This window comes from Ursus arctos, unplaced genomic scaffold, assembly GCF_023065955.2.
Source record: "Ursus arctos isolate Adak ecotype North America unplaced genomic scaffold, UrsArc2.0 scaffold_24, whole genome shotgun sequence".
In the NCBI taxonomy this organism is placed as follows: domain Eukaryota; kingdom Metazoa; phylum Chordata; class Mammalia; order Carnivora; family Ursidae; genus Ursus; species Ursus arctos.
Window position 1 is genome coordinate 14180152 of NW_026622919.1, and position 12920 is coordinate 14193071.

The 12920-nt window shown below is 47.0% G+C and overlaps 2 protein-coding genes across 5 annotated transcripts in view; both read left to right on the forward strand.

The window, feature by feature from the left end:
- The window catches only part of POLG2 (DNA polymerase gamma 2, accessory subunit), a 66470-nt gene extending 63582 nt beyond the window's left edge, over nucleotides 1-2888 (forward strand). Inside the window, exon 11 of the transcript XR_008961252.1 lies at nucleotides 1401-2888. The gene's annotated coding sequence lies outside the window, so the exon portion shown is untranslated. The remainder of the gene's footprint in view (nucleotides 1-1400) is intronic.
- A 7835-nt stretch (nucleotides 2889-10723) lies between these two features.
- The window catches only part of PECAM1 (platelet and endothelial cell adhesion molecule 1), a 55667-nt gene continuing 53470 nt past the window's right edge, over nucleotides 10724-12920 (forward strand). For all 4 annotated transcript variants that reach the window (XM_026512468.4, XM_026512470.4, XM_026512471.4 and 1 more), the window contains exons 1-2: nucleotides 10724-11047; nucleotides 11134-11160. In XM_026512468.4, coding sequence (XP_026368253.1) covers nucleotides 10984-11047; nucleotides 11134-11160 — 91 coding nt within the window. In that variant the 5' untranslated portion in view covers nucleotides 10724-10983. The remainder of the gene's footprint in view (nucleotides 11048-11133; nucleotides 11161-12920) is intronic.

Consider the following 12920-nt stretch of genomic DNA (forward strand, 5'->3'; position numbering starts at 1 on the left):
GAACTAAGATCAGGAGCTTAACTTCCTATGGTGGACCATCGCTTGGCCCGTCGCCCCCTCCCAGTGACACCCTTTTGACTGCTGAGTCTGTCGGTTGGCCTCTTAGCTATCTCTCCCAGTGCTGTGTCATCCACTCAGCATGCTCTCGAGCGTCGGGTGTGAGCCGGCCATAAAAATGACCAGCAGCGGGCGGAGGACAGAGTGGCATCTCCACTCCATTAGAGATGCCCTTTGAATTGCCCTTGGTCAAAGCTCTTTTGATTTAGTTGTCCCATACACTGCAGATATCACACACTTCTCCACGAGGACTCGAGGACAGACCTGGTCAGATGTCTTGCTGAAATTCAGAAACCCTGTACCTGCAGTATATTACTGTTTCAACAAATCTAGTAACCCTGACAACAAAGAAACCAGGTTAACTTGTCCTGACTTATTTTTAGAAGATCCTGCTGGTTTCTGGTCATTTCCACCTCCTGCCTGGAAGCTGCAGGTGCCCTCTGCCAACACCTGGGAGAGTTCTGCTCTGATCTGCACCTGTCTGTTGGGTGCTAGGCACCCCCGCCCTCAGTCCCTGCACTGAGCACTCCTCCTCTACTCCCTACTTCATGACCCAGGCAGTGTCTCGTCCTTAACACCTGGCCTGACCTTTCCTGGGCGTGACCCTCAAGGGCAGCTCTGTCAGGACCTGGCCCAGACTCCCCGTTCTCCACCCGTCCCTAAACTCCCAACAGCAGAGGTCTGGGCTCCTTCCATAATTTTGTTTGTTTCAACAGCCTTTATGGGGGTTCTGCACACCATAAGCCAACATCACTCGCTAGGAGAAGATTTTAGGGGATGCTTAGACACACCAGGAAGTTTTCACATACCTAATAAATAATCTGCTGGAGTTTTGTAGAGGGTAGGTATCCAGGCCCCTGGGATCTGTGGTTTTGGGATTCCCTGTCTCCAACTTTTAAAGTCAGGACACTTTTGGGGTTTCAGGCTAGATACTAGAAGGGATCCAGGCTGCCCCCACGCTTCCAACACTTGGAGGCCCAGCCCAGGAATAACATCAACCTGCCTGGCCAAAAAAAGTGCGGAGGAGGAGAAGCCTCGGAGGCAGGAGCCATTACCTCCTTTTAAAGCAGGTGATGGAGGGGTTGGCTGGGAGATGGAAGGATTGGCTGGGAACCGAGGAGAGAGCACCCACAGCTCATGGGCTCCCAGGTCCTGCTTTCTCCGCAGCTCCCCAACCAGGCATCTTGTTTCAGCTGAGGTGAGAGTTGCTCATTGTAAGAAGTTGACATACACTTCTGCTGACCCCATGAAAAGGGACGAAGCAACACATATATTGGACTAAGAACCACTCTGGTTGGTAATGTTTTAATTTTTTTTCTAAAAAGATTTTATTTATTTGACAGAGAGTGGGAGAGAGAGAGAGAGCCCACAAGCAGGGGGAGTGGCAGGCAGAAGGAGAAGCAGGCTCCGCTGAGCAGAGAGCCCAGGACCCGGAGAGCATGACCTGAGCCAAAGGCAGACGCTTAACTGACTGAGCCACCCAGGCGCCCCGGTAACGTTTTACATATTTTAAAGTATTTTTCTCTCTTAAATTCCCAGAGCCTATGTGCAGAAGAGGGCAAACCATGCAGGGATGATATGAACAGCGGCCATCAGCCAACATCCCTGGTCTCTTAGCTTCTGTGTTTTCTGCTACTTCTGCTTAATCTCTAATATTAAAATACTAGGAGCAGGACGGATTTCTAAAGTCCAATGCTTTAGGCTTAAGAAAACAGGTGAGAGAAATGGCTGCCATCTTTTCCCAGGCCAGGTGAGGCTCTGGAACTCATGGTGGTGGGAGTCTACAGGCACTGATGGGGTGACATGTGGGATGGGGACACTGTTGCTGCTGGAAGTCCCCCAAACGAGGGGATAATGCTCCATTAAAAACATCTTTAAGTTATAGACAGTGGACTTAAAAGTAATCCCTGCATGCAGGCAGCTGCTTGCTGGGTGCCACCTGCAGGGAAGGGAAACGACCAGATCTTCCCCTGGGATTAAGGGGCTGAAAGCTGGGAGCTTGAAGAGACTTGGGGCCCAGTTATGATTTCAGCCTCGTAGTTAAATGGCTTGTGGGGGCTGAGCAGAGAACCTAATCAGTGTTTGTCAGACTGTTTTCTGAGTACATTTAGCATTTGCTCAACAGCCAACGTAAAAACAAACTTCTGGATCAAAACCATCCCATGAGAAGCTGGAAACGGCTTGTACTTTAAACCAAAGTCCTTTTTTGTATCCAAAATTCATTTTGGTGATTTCTAGATAAACCATAACTGTTTCCCCCCCTCCCCCCACCAAGAGTTGTTCCTGGCAGGGTAATTCCTCCTTGAACTTATGATAAACCAATGAAGGTTTCCTCTTATTTTAGCAAAGTTTACTTCGTCTTGGATAAAAGGACAGAAAAAAGAGAGTGAAGACAAAAATAAAAAGTCCATCATTTATTATTGTTATCTGCTACCACCGCTGCTAGGATAGTATCGAGAGTGGCGGCCATCTAAGGGATGTATAGTTCGCTAGTACTTCTGGATTCGATCAAGGCACCTATGACATCCTCATGAGGAAGCCTCATAGCCTCATGGAAATGGTGTGGGATACATGACAGCAGAGGAAGGGAATTTGTAGCTTGCTAAACATTTATATCAAAAAGATTTTTATTAAGATCAGCCCGGGGCAGGGGCGCCTGGGTGGCTCAGTGGGTTAAGCATCTGACTTTTTGATTTCAGCTCAGGTCATGATCTCAGGGTTGTGAGATGGAGCCCTGTGTCCCTTCTGCGCTCAGCATGGAGTCTGCTTCAGATTCTCTCTCTCCTTCTCCCTCTGCCCCTCCCCTGTTCGTGTGTTCTCTAAATAAATAAAATAAAATAATAAAATAAAATAAAACAAAAAATTTCAAGTTGGTGACAGCAGAGCATAAAACCAAACACAACCCCTTCTGAGCACAGGCCCTGTGTGACTGCCCAGATTACACACCTGGGAAGCTGGTCCTGGTCTCGTGACTCATGTGTGTCAGGTCAGAGGCTGGATCTGAGTTTTCTATCAGGAAAGTATTCTTCAAGGTCTGTGACTGGAGGCCTCAGAGCAAGCCAGACAGACAGACACAGCCTGGTAGACGTGACCCTGAGAAACTTCTGCCTCCGTTTCCCCATCCCTCACAGGGATCCTGACCCCACATGTAGAGGGCTGATAGTGGCCCCCACAGATAATCAGGTCCTATTCCCTGGAACCTGTGAATGTTACCTAATATGGGGAAAAAAAAGGTCTTTGCGAATGTGATCAGACAGAGATCTTGAGATGGAGAGATTATCCTGAATTATCTGGGTGGGCCCTAAATGCCATCATAAGTGTCCTTAAAAGAGAGAGGGAGATTTGACATACAGGGGACAGGCAATGAGAAGATGAAACAGAGAGACCTTTGAAGATGCTGGCCTTGCAGATGGGTGTGATGCGGCCATGGCCACGGTTGCCAGCAGCCCCCCAGAAGCTGGAGAGGCTGGAGCTGGGGCCTCTGGAGGGAGTGTGGCCCTGAGGACACCTTGGTTTTGGTTCAGTGGTACTGATTTTGTATTTCTGCCCTCCAGAACCGTGAGAGGATAAGTCTGTGTTGTCTAAAGCGCCCAAGTTTGTGGGGATTTGTTACAGTAGCCACAAGAAACTAAAACACCTGCCTCCTAGGGTTTTTAAAATAACAGCTTTATGGAGACGTATTTCACACACTGTACCATTCAACTATTTAAAGTGCACAATTCGGTGGTCTTTAGTCTACTGACAGAATTGTGCAACTATCATCAAACCAATTTTTAGAACTTTTTTCCCAATGCTTTTTAAAAAAAGATTTATTTACTTATTTGAGAGAGAGATCACGCACAAGTGGGAGGGGCAGGGGAAGAGGAGGAGAGAGACTCTTTTTTTTTTTTTTTTTTTTTTAAGATTTTATTTATTTGATGGAGAGAGAGACAGCCAGGGAGAGAGGGAACACAAGCAGGGGGAGTGGGAGAGGAAGCAGGCTCCCAGCGGAGCAGGGAGTTCGATGCAGGGCTCGATCCCAGGACCCTCGGATCACACCCTGAGCCGAAGGCAGACGCTTAATGACAGAGCCACCCAGGGACCCCGGGAGAGAGACTCTTAAGCAGACTCCCTGCTGAGCATGGAGCCAGACACGCACCTTGATCTCACGACCCTGAGATCATGACCTGAGCTGAAACCAGGGGTCAGATGCTCAACAGACTGTGCCACCCAGGCTCCCCAACTTCTGAAAGTTTTTAAGCACCCCTACAAAGAAACTCCCTACCCATTAGCAGTCACTCTATTTCCTCCAACTCCCCCAGCCCTCGGAAACTACTCATCTACTTCTGTCTCTAAAGATTTGCCTATTGGGGACATTTCATATATATATATAGAATCATATAATATGTGGCCTTTCATATTTCTTTCACTTAGCATGACATTTTCAAGGTTCATCCATACGGTAGCAAGTTTCATCCATACTTCATTCTTTTTCTGCCAAATAATATTCTATTGTATGGATACACCACTTTTGTTTATCCATTCATCAGTTGGTAGACATTTGCATTCCTTCTACTTTTTGGGTATTGTTTAAAATGCTGCTATAAACATTTGCATATAAGTGTGTAAACATGTTTTCATTTCCTTTGGGTCTATACCTAAGAATGGAATTGCTGCTGGGTCACATGGCAATTCTATTTTTAACCTTTTGAGGAATTGCTGGACTGCTTTCCAAAGTGGCTGCATCATTTTGCAATCCCACCGGCCATGTATGAGGGTTCCAGCTTCTCCACATGGTCACCAACACTTATAATCGTCTGTCTTTTTAATTATAGTTATTCTACTGGTATGAAGTAATATTTCATTGTGGTTTTGATTTACAATCCCCAAATGACTAACAAAGTTGAGCATCTTTTCATGTGCTTATTGGCCAAATATTTATTCAAGTCCTTTGCCTATTTTTTTTTTAACTGGTTGTCTTTTTGTTGTTGAGTCATAAGAGCTCTTTATATATCCTGGATCCTCATCAGGTAGATGATTTCCAAATATTTCCTCCCATTCTGTGAATTGCCTTTCCATTTCTCGAAGGTGTCCTTTGCCACAGAAGTTTGTAATTTCAATGAAGTCCAATTCCTCTATTTTTCCTTTTGTTGGTTGCGCTTTGGGAAACAGAATGCTCAAATACCTGTAGAGTGTTTTCATTTTGGCGCCTGAGACATGATGGTGCTCTTGGCCCCATTCCCAGGCCAGTGCCTGGGCAACTCACAGCAGGCTCCTTGGCCCCTGAGGCTGTTGTGTGGCTGATTGGTATCAGGGCCCACTTGTCCACTAGGCCCCAGAAGCATAGTGCCAGGGTCCACGATACTTTTAGGGGCTCATGAAGGAAGTTATTTTGTAATCAGAAGAATAAAAAAGAACTTTAGGTCAAAGAAATGTTTTAATATGATTGTAACTCTAATACATTCTTGCTTATACCAATGCAGTTGTAAAATATAATTAATTTTTTTTTCATGGAGGGAGGTTCCCCTGAAGACAAAAATGCCTACAGCCATGAGTTAAAATACAATCTTATGCCCTGTCACTGGAGGGGGGCCTCCAGCAGGGGATGAAACAGCACTGATCATCTCCTCCCCCCACCCCCACCCCACAAGATTTCCCCCTGCCTCCCTTTTGCCTAGCTACCCATCTCTGTGAGGCGGCTGGGGTTGTGAGGACAGCACCTGGGTGGGCATTGAATTAGGGCCTTTGGGTCCCTCCCCTTGAGCTTATTAAGTTAAGTCGAGATGAGTTGCTAAAGCTGGGGCCCAAACCAGACCTCTAACCATTGTTGTTCTGTTCTTATTGTGCCCTGCTGGTTACCTGTGCTTTCCAATGCTAACTCTCCTTTGATCTTCATAACAAGCCTGTGAAATGGGTAGAATGGGTATATTATCCGCATTTGACAGGCAAGGAAAGCAAACCTCAAAACACGGAAGCTTGTTAAACTGCAGAGAAGGGACTGGAACCCCAGGCTTAGTCTTCCATTGCGGTGACTTCCAAATTCAGCGAACAGGGCTTAGTCCTGCTCATGGACTCGCCAAGGTTACTGAGCTGCAGCCACAGGCTGGGGGGATGGTCAGCACCTTCTTTCCTGTCTCTGTGGTCATGAAATAGATGGATGGTCACCATGCCCGGCGCTGTGGCTCTCTGGCCTGCCGCCTCCTCCCCCACTCTTTCCCGACCCTACCCCTGGCTTCTCAGAAAAAGCACTTCCTGAGGTTTATTACGGCAGACAGTTTTTTCCTGAGGTTAATGAATTGCTGTGTTCCAGATTTGTGTGACTTCCCGGCGTTGGAAGGCAGAAGCACAGCATGCAGAAACCACTCTGTTCTCCTTCAACTCCCTTTCACCAAGAAGAGGAAGAAGGGAGCAAAATTATTTGAGGAGCTTCTTGGTTTTTGGTGTTTTTTTTTTTTTCTGATTAAGGAGTCCACTAAGGACAAAGGGCAGGAAGGGGAGAGCTATGTGAGGGCCACACACACATAAAAAGCCACTCAATTTATGATTTTTTTTTTAAAAAGGTGAACTAGAAAACCTTCCATTTATACATTTTTAATTTTTAGTAAGACACTCATATTTCACAAAGAATAAGGAGCCTGATCATCTTTTCCATGAATAAAATAAATGAGGGAGAATATACACTTCAGTTCTTACATCACAGCCAGGGCTGAGAGAGGAGGAAGAGATTGCCTTGGGAGCTAGAAAGAGGGGTTCCCGCAGGAAGAGAGAGGGAGACAGCCCCACAGAGAGTGGTGGGGGAGGCTCTCCCGTGAAGGATCAGACTCATGTGGACTTGGCTCCTGGGGCCTGGGGTAGATACAACAGCCATGCCAAATGATTTCTAACACCCGAGGCACAGCTTTATTTTAGACTTGAATTTCCTAATTCGATTTTTATTAGGTAATACATTAACATGACTTAAAACACTAAGAGACACAAGGTTTATGAGGAAAAGTATACTGAGAACCATAGAACATTCCTGTTTGTGGAGAGAGATGCTGTGTTCCTGGGCTAGAATACTCTCGGTCGGGCTAAAATGTCACTTCTCCCCAAACTGGTTTACAGATTCAGTGCAATTTCAGTAAAAATCTCAGAAGGCTTGGCCTCTTTTTTTTTTTTTTTTGGTAGAAACTGAGAAGTTGATTTTAAAATTCATAAGGAAAGGTCAAGGGGACTAGAATAGCTCAAATTGAGACAGAGCAAGGGAGAGGACGCCCTCAACCCAGACCGCAGAAGTCCAGCGTTCCTCTTATTTATTTTTTTAAAGGATTTTATTTATTTATTTGTCAGAGAGAGAGAGTGCCCGCGGGCACGGAGGGGGAGGGGGAGGGGGAGGGGGAGGGGCAAGGGAGAAGCGGGCTCTTCACTGAGCAAAGAGCCAGATGTGGGCCTTGATCTGATGACCCTGGGATCAGACGGGAGCTGAAGGCAGACGCTTAACCGACTGAGCCACCCAGGCGTCCCTCCAGCATCCCTGATGGCTGAGTCCCTGTGCGAATCCTGCCGGAACGTGGATGCCGGCTGCCCACCAGAGGAGGGGCTCCACTACCGAGACTGGGGAAGACTGAAGCAAACCAGTCTGCACTAAGGTGGGCCCCAGCGCTGACCTTTCATCAACTAAAAATCACTCCCTGGCTGGAGACTTAACATGCCAGTGAGACGAGCGATGCATGACGAAGCACGTCCTGTCCAGTGCGCCTGGGCGCCCCGCTTCCTGCATCCCCCCCCCCCACCCCGCCTTTACCTGTTCCAGGCGCTCCTTTCCCGCCTCAGCCTCTACAGGCTTTCCTTGGCCTTTGTTCAGAGAGCCGGCCTGAGGGAACCTTCCCTTTGTGCTGTCTCCCTTGAGCTCCAACGGAAACCCCAGTAACAGCCTTGTCTGGAGCTTCGAGTTTGGCCTCTCCATTCTTGGAGAGCCCCAGCACCCGAGCTGGTAACGTGTGGAGCCACCGGAACTCCCATACATCGCTGGCAGGAGTGTAAGATGGTGTAGCCACTTTGGAGAAGAGTGGCAGTTTCTTGAAATGTTAAACATACAATCCAGGCATTCTCCTCCTGGCTTTTTACCCAAGAGAAATGAAAGTGTATGTCCATACAAAGGCATGGGCCTAGCAGCTCTCTCTGTTAGCTCAAAATCGGGAACAACCCAAATGTTCATTAGTAAACAATGATAAGCAAACTGTGATATATTCATGCAATGAAATACCACTCGGCAATAAAAAGAAATTAATATTTGACGACGCTGATTGAAAGAAGATAGACTCCCCCAAAGTATGTACTGTATAATTCCATTTTTTATAAAATTCTAGGAATGCAAACTTTACCCATAAGGACAGAAAGCAGGTAAGTGTTTGCAATGAGGGATGGTGGCTGTGGGGTGGATATTAGAGAGGTTACATATTAATTTACATGTTAGAGAGGTTAGCTCTTTGTCTATGATGTAAACTGCAAATATTTTTTTCCAGTTTGTATTTTTTTCTCTTGACTGAACTTTTTTTTTTGGCGGGGGGGGGGGGGGTGGAGAACTCTTTTTTCATGGAGTATAATTTGTCAGTCTTTTATAATTTCTGGATTTTAAGTCAGAGTTAAACCAGCCTTTGCCATTCAAGGGTCATGAGGAATTCTTTCATGTTTTCTTCTAGAACTCCTATGGTTTCATTTGTCCTTTCAGATAGTTGGCCCATTTGGAATTTATTCTGGGGCACGGTGTGAGTGATGGGATACGGTTTTTTCTGCTTTTCTTTTAAAATATCAAGACTTATTTTGAAATGAAGTTTTATTTTCTCGTGTGTTCTAAAACTGTTAGCATTGTGTATGAAACAATGACTAAGTCTTAGAAGTTTACTTTTGGACTTAGGGGCATTGGGTGGGGCATTTACCACCATTGCTTGAACGTTACTTTGAGAAGCAAAAGTTGGTTACTCTACCGTAGGCGAAAGTTATCTTTGAAACCAACATCTATTTTAGGACTCCTGGTGTTTCTTTTTTCTCGCCAAATAAAAATTTGGTGGGTGAGTGGGGGTGATTTCCAGTAGGTTGCTAAAGAAGAGAGTTTACAGTGGGGAATAGAGAATACCAAACACCAAAAGTAATTGACACAATAGAAAATATTCTTTTATTCTGCGTGGCTCTTTAATAGCTCTTCTCATAACTTCCACTGAACCATACATCAGAGAGAGGAGTTGTTCTCTAGCTGGTATTTGCACTGGGGCAGAGAAGTCTTTGGTTTCTATTTGTCCCATTTCCAAGCTGACTTAGCTTTACCAGTGGCAGCATCAGAGGGTAGCATTTCAGAAACAACACTGCCCTCCGACCTCAAGGCAGTAATAATCTCATTCACCCAATCATCCACTCTACTAATGTATTTTTGTTTTTGTTTTTTTGAGAGAGAGAGGGGGGGGGGCACACACTCGTGGGGGGAGGAAGGTCAGAGGGAGAGGGAGAGAGAGAATCCCAAGCAGGCACCACCCCCAGCTTGAGCCGATGCGGGGGGTTTTGATCTCACGATCCTGAGACCATGACCTGAGCCAAAATCGCCACCCAGGCGCCCCTCTACTAATGTTTTTTGATCACCTACTAGGTACCAGGCACTGTCCCTGTCATCATGCAGCCAGCAGTCCACTTGGGGGAGGACAGGGCATTATGGCACACTATAGAAAGTGTCTCACAGAGAGAAGACTAGGGACATGAGGACTACAGAGGGGGATGCTGAGGAAGGGCAGCTCGGTGTGGGGGAGACGGGAGAGAATTCTGGAAGAGTGGATGCCTAAACTGAGTTATGATGCATGGGTAGGAATGGGCCAGAAAAGGAGAAGGACAAGAGTCCTCCAGGCAGGGAACAGCCTCGACAAAGGTGCAGACACGTGATGTGTCCTGGGAACTATAAATCTAGCAATCAGAATGTAGGGGCCAGGAGAGAATTGGTGAGAGACTTGGCTGGAGAGGTAAGCAAGGGCTGGATTGTGGAGGATTGTAAAGTGACTTTCTCTGGAGGGCAGTGGGGAGCCATCACAAGGTTTCAAACCGGGGAGTGAAAGGAACTGATTCGTATCTTAGAAAGCTCCCTATGGCCTGATGTACTCTGTGTATATTTAAAGGGAGAGGCTGGGGGTGCCTGGTTGGCTTAAGGGGTAGAGCATGCGACTCTTGATCCCAGGGTCGTGAGTTGATCATGGAGCCTACTTAAAAAATAAAAAATAAAATAAAGGTACAGGCTGTAGGGGGTGGCCAGAAGGAACGCATACCTCACAGAGCTGCCTTTATCCACACTGAAACCAACTGCAGAAGCCAGGGAGAGTCTCCTAGGTACAGCAAGTTCGAGCTGAGTTTGCCCCAAGGCAGCTGGTCTGTCTGATGAACCTGCAATTTTCCAGAAAAGTCAGCCCTGTCCCATAGCATTGCTAGGAAAGGCAGGAGGTCCAGACTTATGCTGCATGGAAAGAGGCCCCTGGGCAGTGGGGGTGGGAGAGATGAGCTCAGGAAAAATCGGCAGATCTTGTTGGGTGTCCAAAGAGAGAAGCCCTTTGGGTAGAGGTTGGAAGAGGGAAGAACCCTCTCACCCTACCATGAGAAGGGGCTCCAAACCCAGGTGAGACAGGAGAGTCAGGGGCACTAGAGGCAAATGTCACTTGTACCTTTAAAACAGTCTGCGTTCAGTGGCCCCTCAGGAAGGCCAGTCATTTCCTGAGGAGATATCAGCCCGGCCCATGCTTCATTGTTTCCAATTTCCAGCAATGGCCGCCATTACTTGACCAGCACTACAGCCAGTCTCTCTGCAGCGCCAGAAGTTACCAGAGTGGTTTCTCTACTTTCACAGGGCAGATTTATCTGGGCCACGTGGAAAGCGTCTTCTGCCCCAGGGGCATGGCCCAAAGGCAGAACTAACTGCCCGAAGTCTTGGCTCTCAAGATGCAGCTGGAGTGGGCCCAAGAGGGCAAGATGTGGCTAGGACTTCTGCTGATGCTTCTGCTTTGTGAGTTTTTATTCTCTTCCCACATTTCTTAAACTTCATGAGAATCGAAGCTAATGGAATCAACATATTTCTTCTGTCTCTTCCAGGTCCAAGCCTTGAGGGACAAGAAAACTGTAAGTTGTAAAGTTTCTATCTAGTTTTGCTGTGTCTTTTCAGGATTCTTAAAACTCACATCAGATTTAATGTTTATAAGAACTGAGAAAAATATTCTAATTAAGAGCTAACGTTTATTCCCTTCTGGCATTTTTAGAACGCTTTTAGAATAAAACACTCGTTCTAAGACAAGTTCTAATCAGCATGTTCTAGAAGTCGCATACATTTTTTCTAGAAACTAGTGAATTGCTATTTGTTTGGATTGGAAGGTGATACAAAAGGAGTGATTCCATATTTTATTTTTTGTTGTTTTACCATAAATTTCTTATTTTCGTATTCTCCCCATCCCCCATTGTTTTTAATCACAAATGAGATGTAATTAATTTATTAGATTCATGAGGACAGACCATACTTTAAATTGTTGCTATGACTTTTTCTTCTAAGTGGTCTAAAACAGATATTGGATTTCATTTGCCATTGACCTGAGAAGCTGTGCTTGTGCACAGGAAGGGGGCTTCTGCCTATCTTTAAAGTTTGGTTTATCATCCACTCTAGAGCGAGTTTTGAATCTTTGAGATAAAAGTAAGATGCTTGGCTACGTCCAGGGGCTAACTGGAGGGAGAGCCCACAGAACAGGCTCCCCTTATCAGAGGTCACTTCACTCCACAAAAGAATGGGGGTGACCAGGTTGTGGATAGTTGTACAGCTCTTGGGAGCTGATGTACGTGGATGATGCTGGTTTGCTGAGCCCAGGCTCTGAGCAGCGGCTCCAGGATTGGGAAGGCTAGTGTGGCTACTAGCAAAGCCAGTCTGCTGGTCTCCTGCCCCAGTGTCCATGTGCTTTGGTGGGCATTTGACCCCCACAGTAACCGGTGCAGGCAGGATATCTGTTATCTTCCTACCATCCTAATGGACCGATGATGTCTCTGTGCCTCAGAAATAACCGTCTGGACTAAGTGAGAGCCAGTTAGCCGGGCATCAGCACTAGGGCCGCCACTGTCTAGTATATGGCTCTCTGTCTGGAGCCAGAAGCCCAACTCAGATCTTTAAAGCCGCTTTCACCTGGCCTCTTTGAGCCTTTTTCCCCACTGTGTAAAATGGGGATGATAAGAGAATTGATCCCAGAGAGTGTGTCTGAGGATGAGATAAGAGGAGGTGGCTCGCCTGTGCGGCAAGCGATGACTAGCAGTTGTTTACCATCTGGTCCTAGCCCTCCTTCGCACCCTGTCTCTCCCCTGCTGCCCGCATATTCCACTCTGGTCTGCACCACACCCTGCAAACACGCAGGCTGCTTCCCAGGACCTCCAGTCTCTCCCACCTTCCCCACCTCATGTGGCAATAAATCGCTCCCTTCCCGGGGTTCCTGGAGAAAAGCCTCTGTATGTTCAGGGAAGACCTCAGAGCTGCAGGACTTGGAGCATTGGAGCAGGGAGACTCTCCCACTGCTTCCTCAGGCCTCCACCTTGTTTTACACTTGAGGAAACTGAGGCGCAGAAGCCATGAGGTACTTGTGTATCATCAACTGGGTGTTAGCAGCATGGGGCCAGGACCAGGTCTCCCATTCCTGCGGTCACCCATGACCATGCTGATGCATGTGTGACAGGCACGACCCACCCAGTGACATGCACGACTCCACATGGCCGGCTCTGTGGTTGAGGTCCTTGGTCAGCCTTGGCCCTTTCTCTTTCTTTTATCCCGGGCTCCCGTACCCCACACCAGCCCACCCACCTCAGGAGATGACCTCAGCTTCATCTTCACCTAGAAAACACCGCTGTCTGGA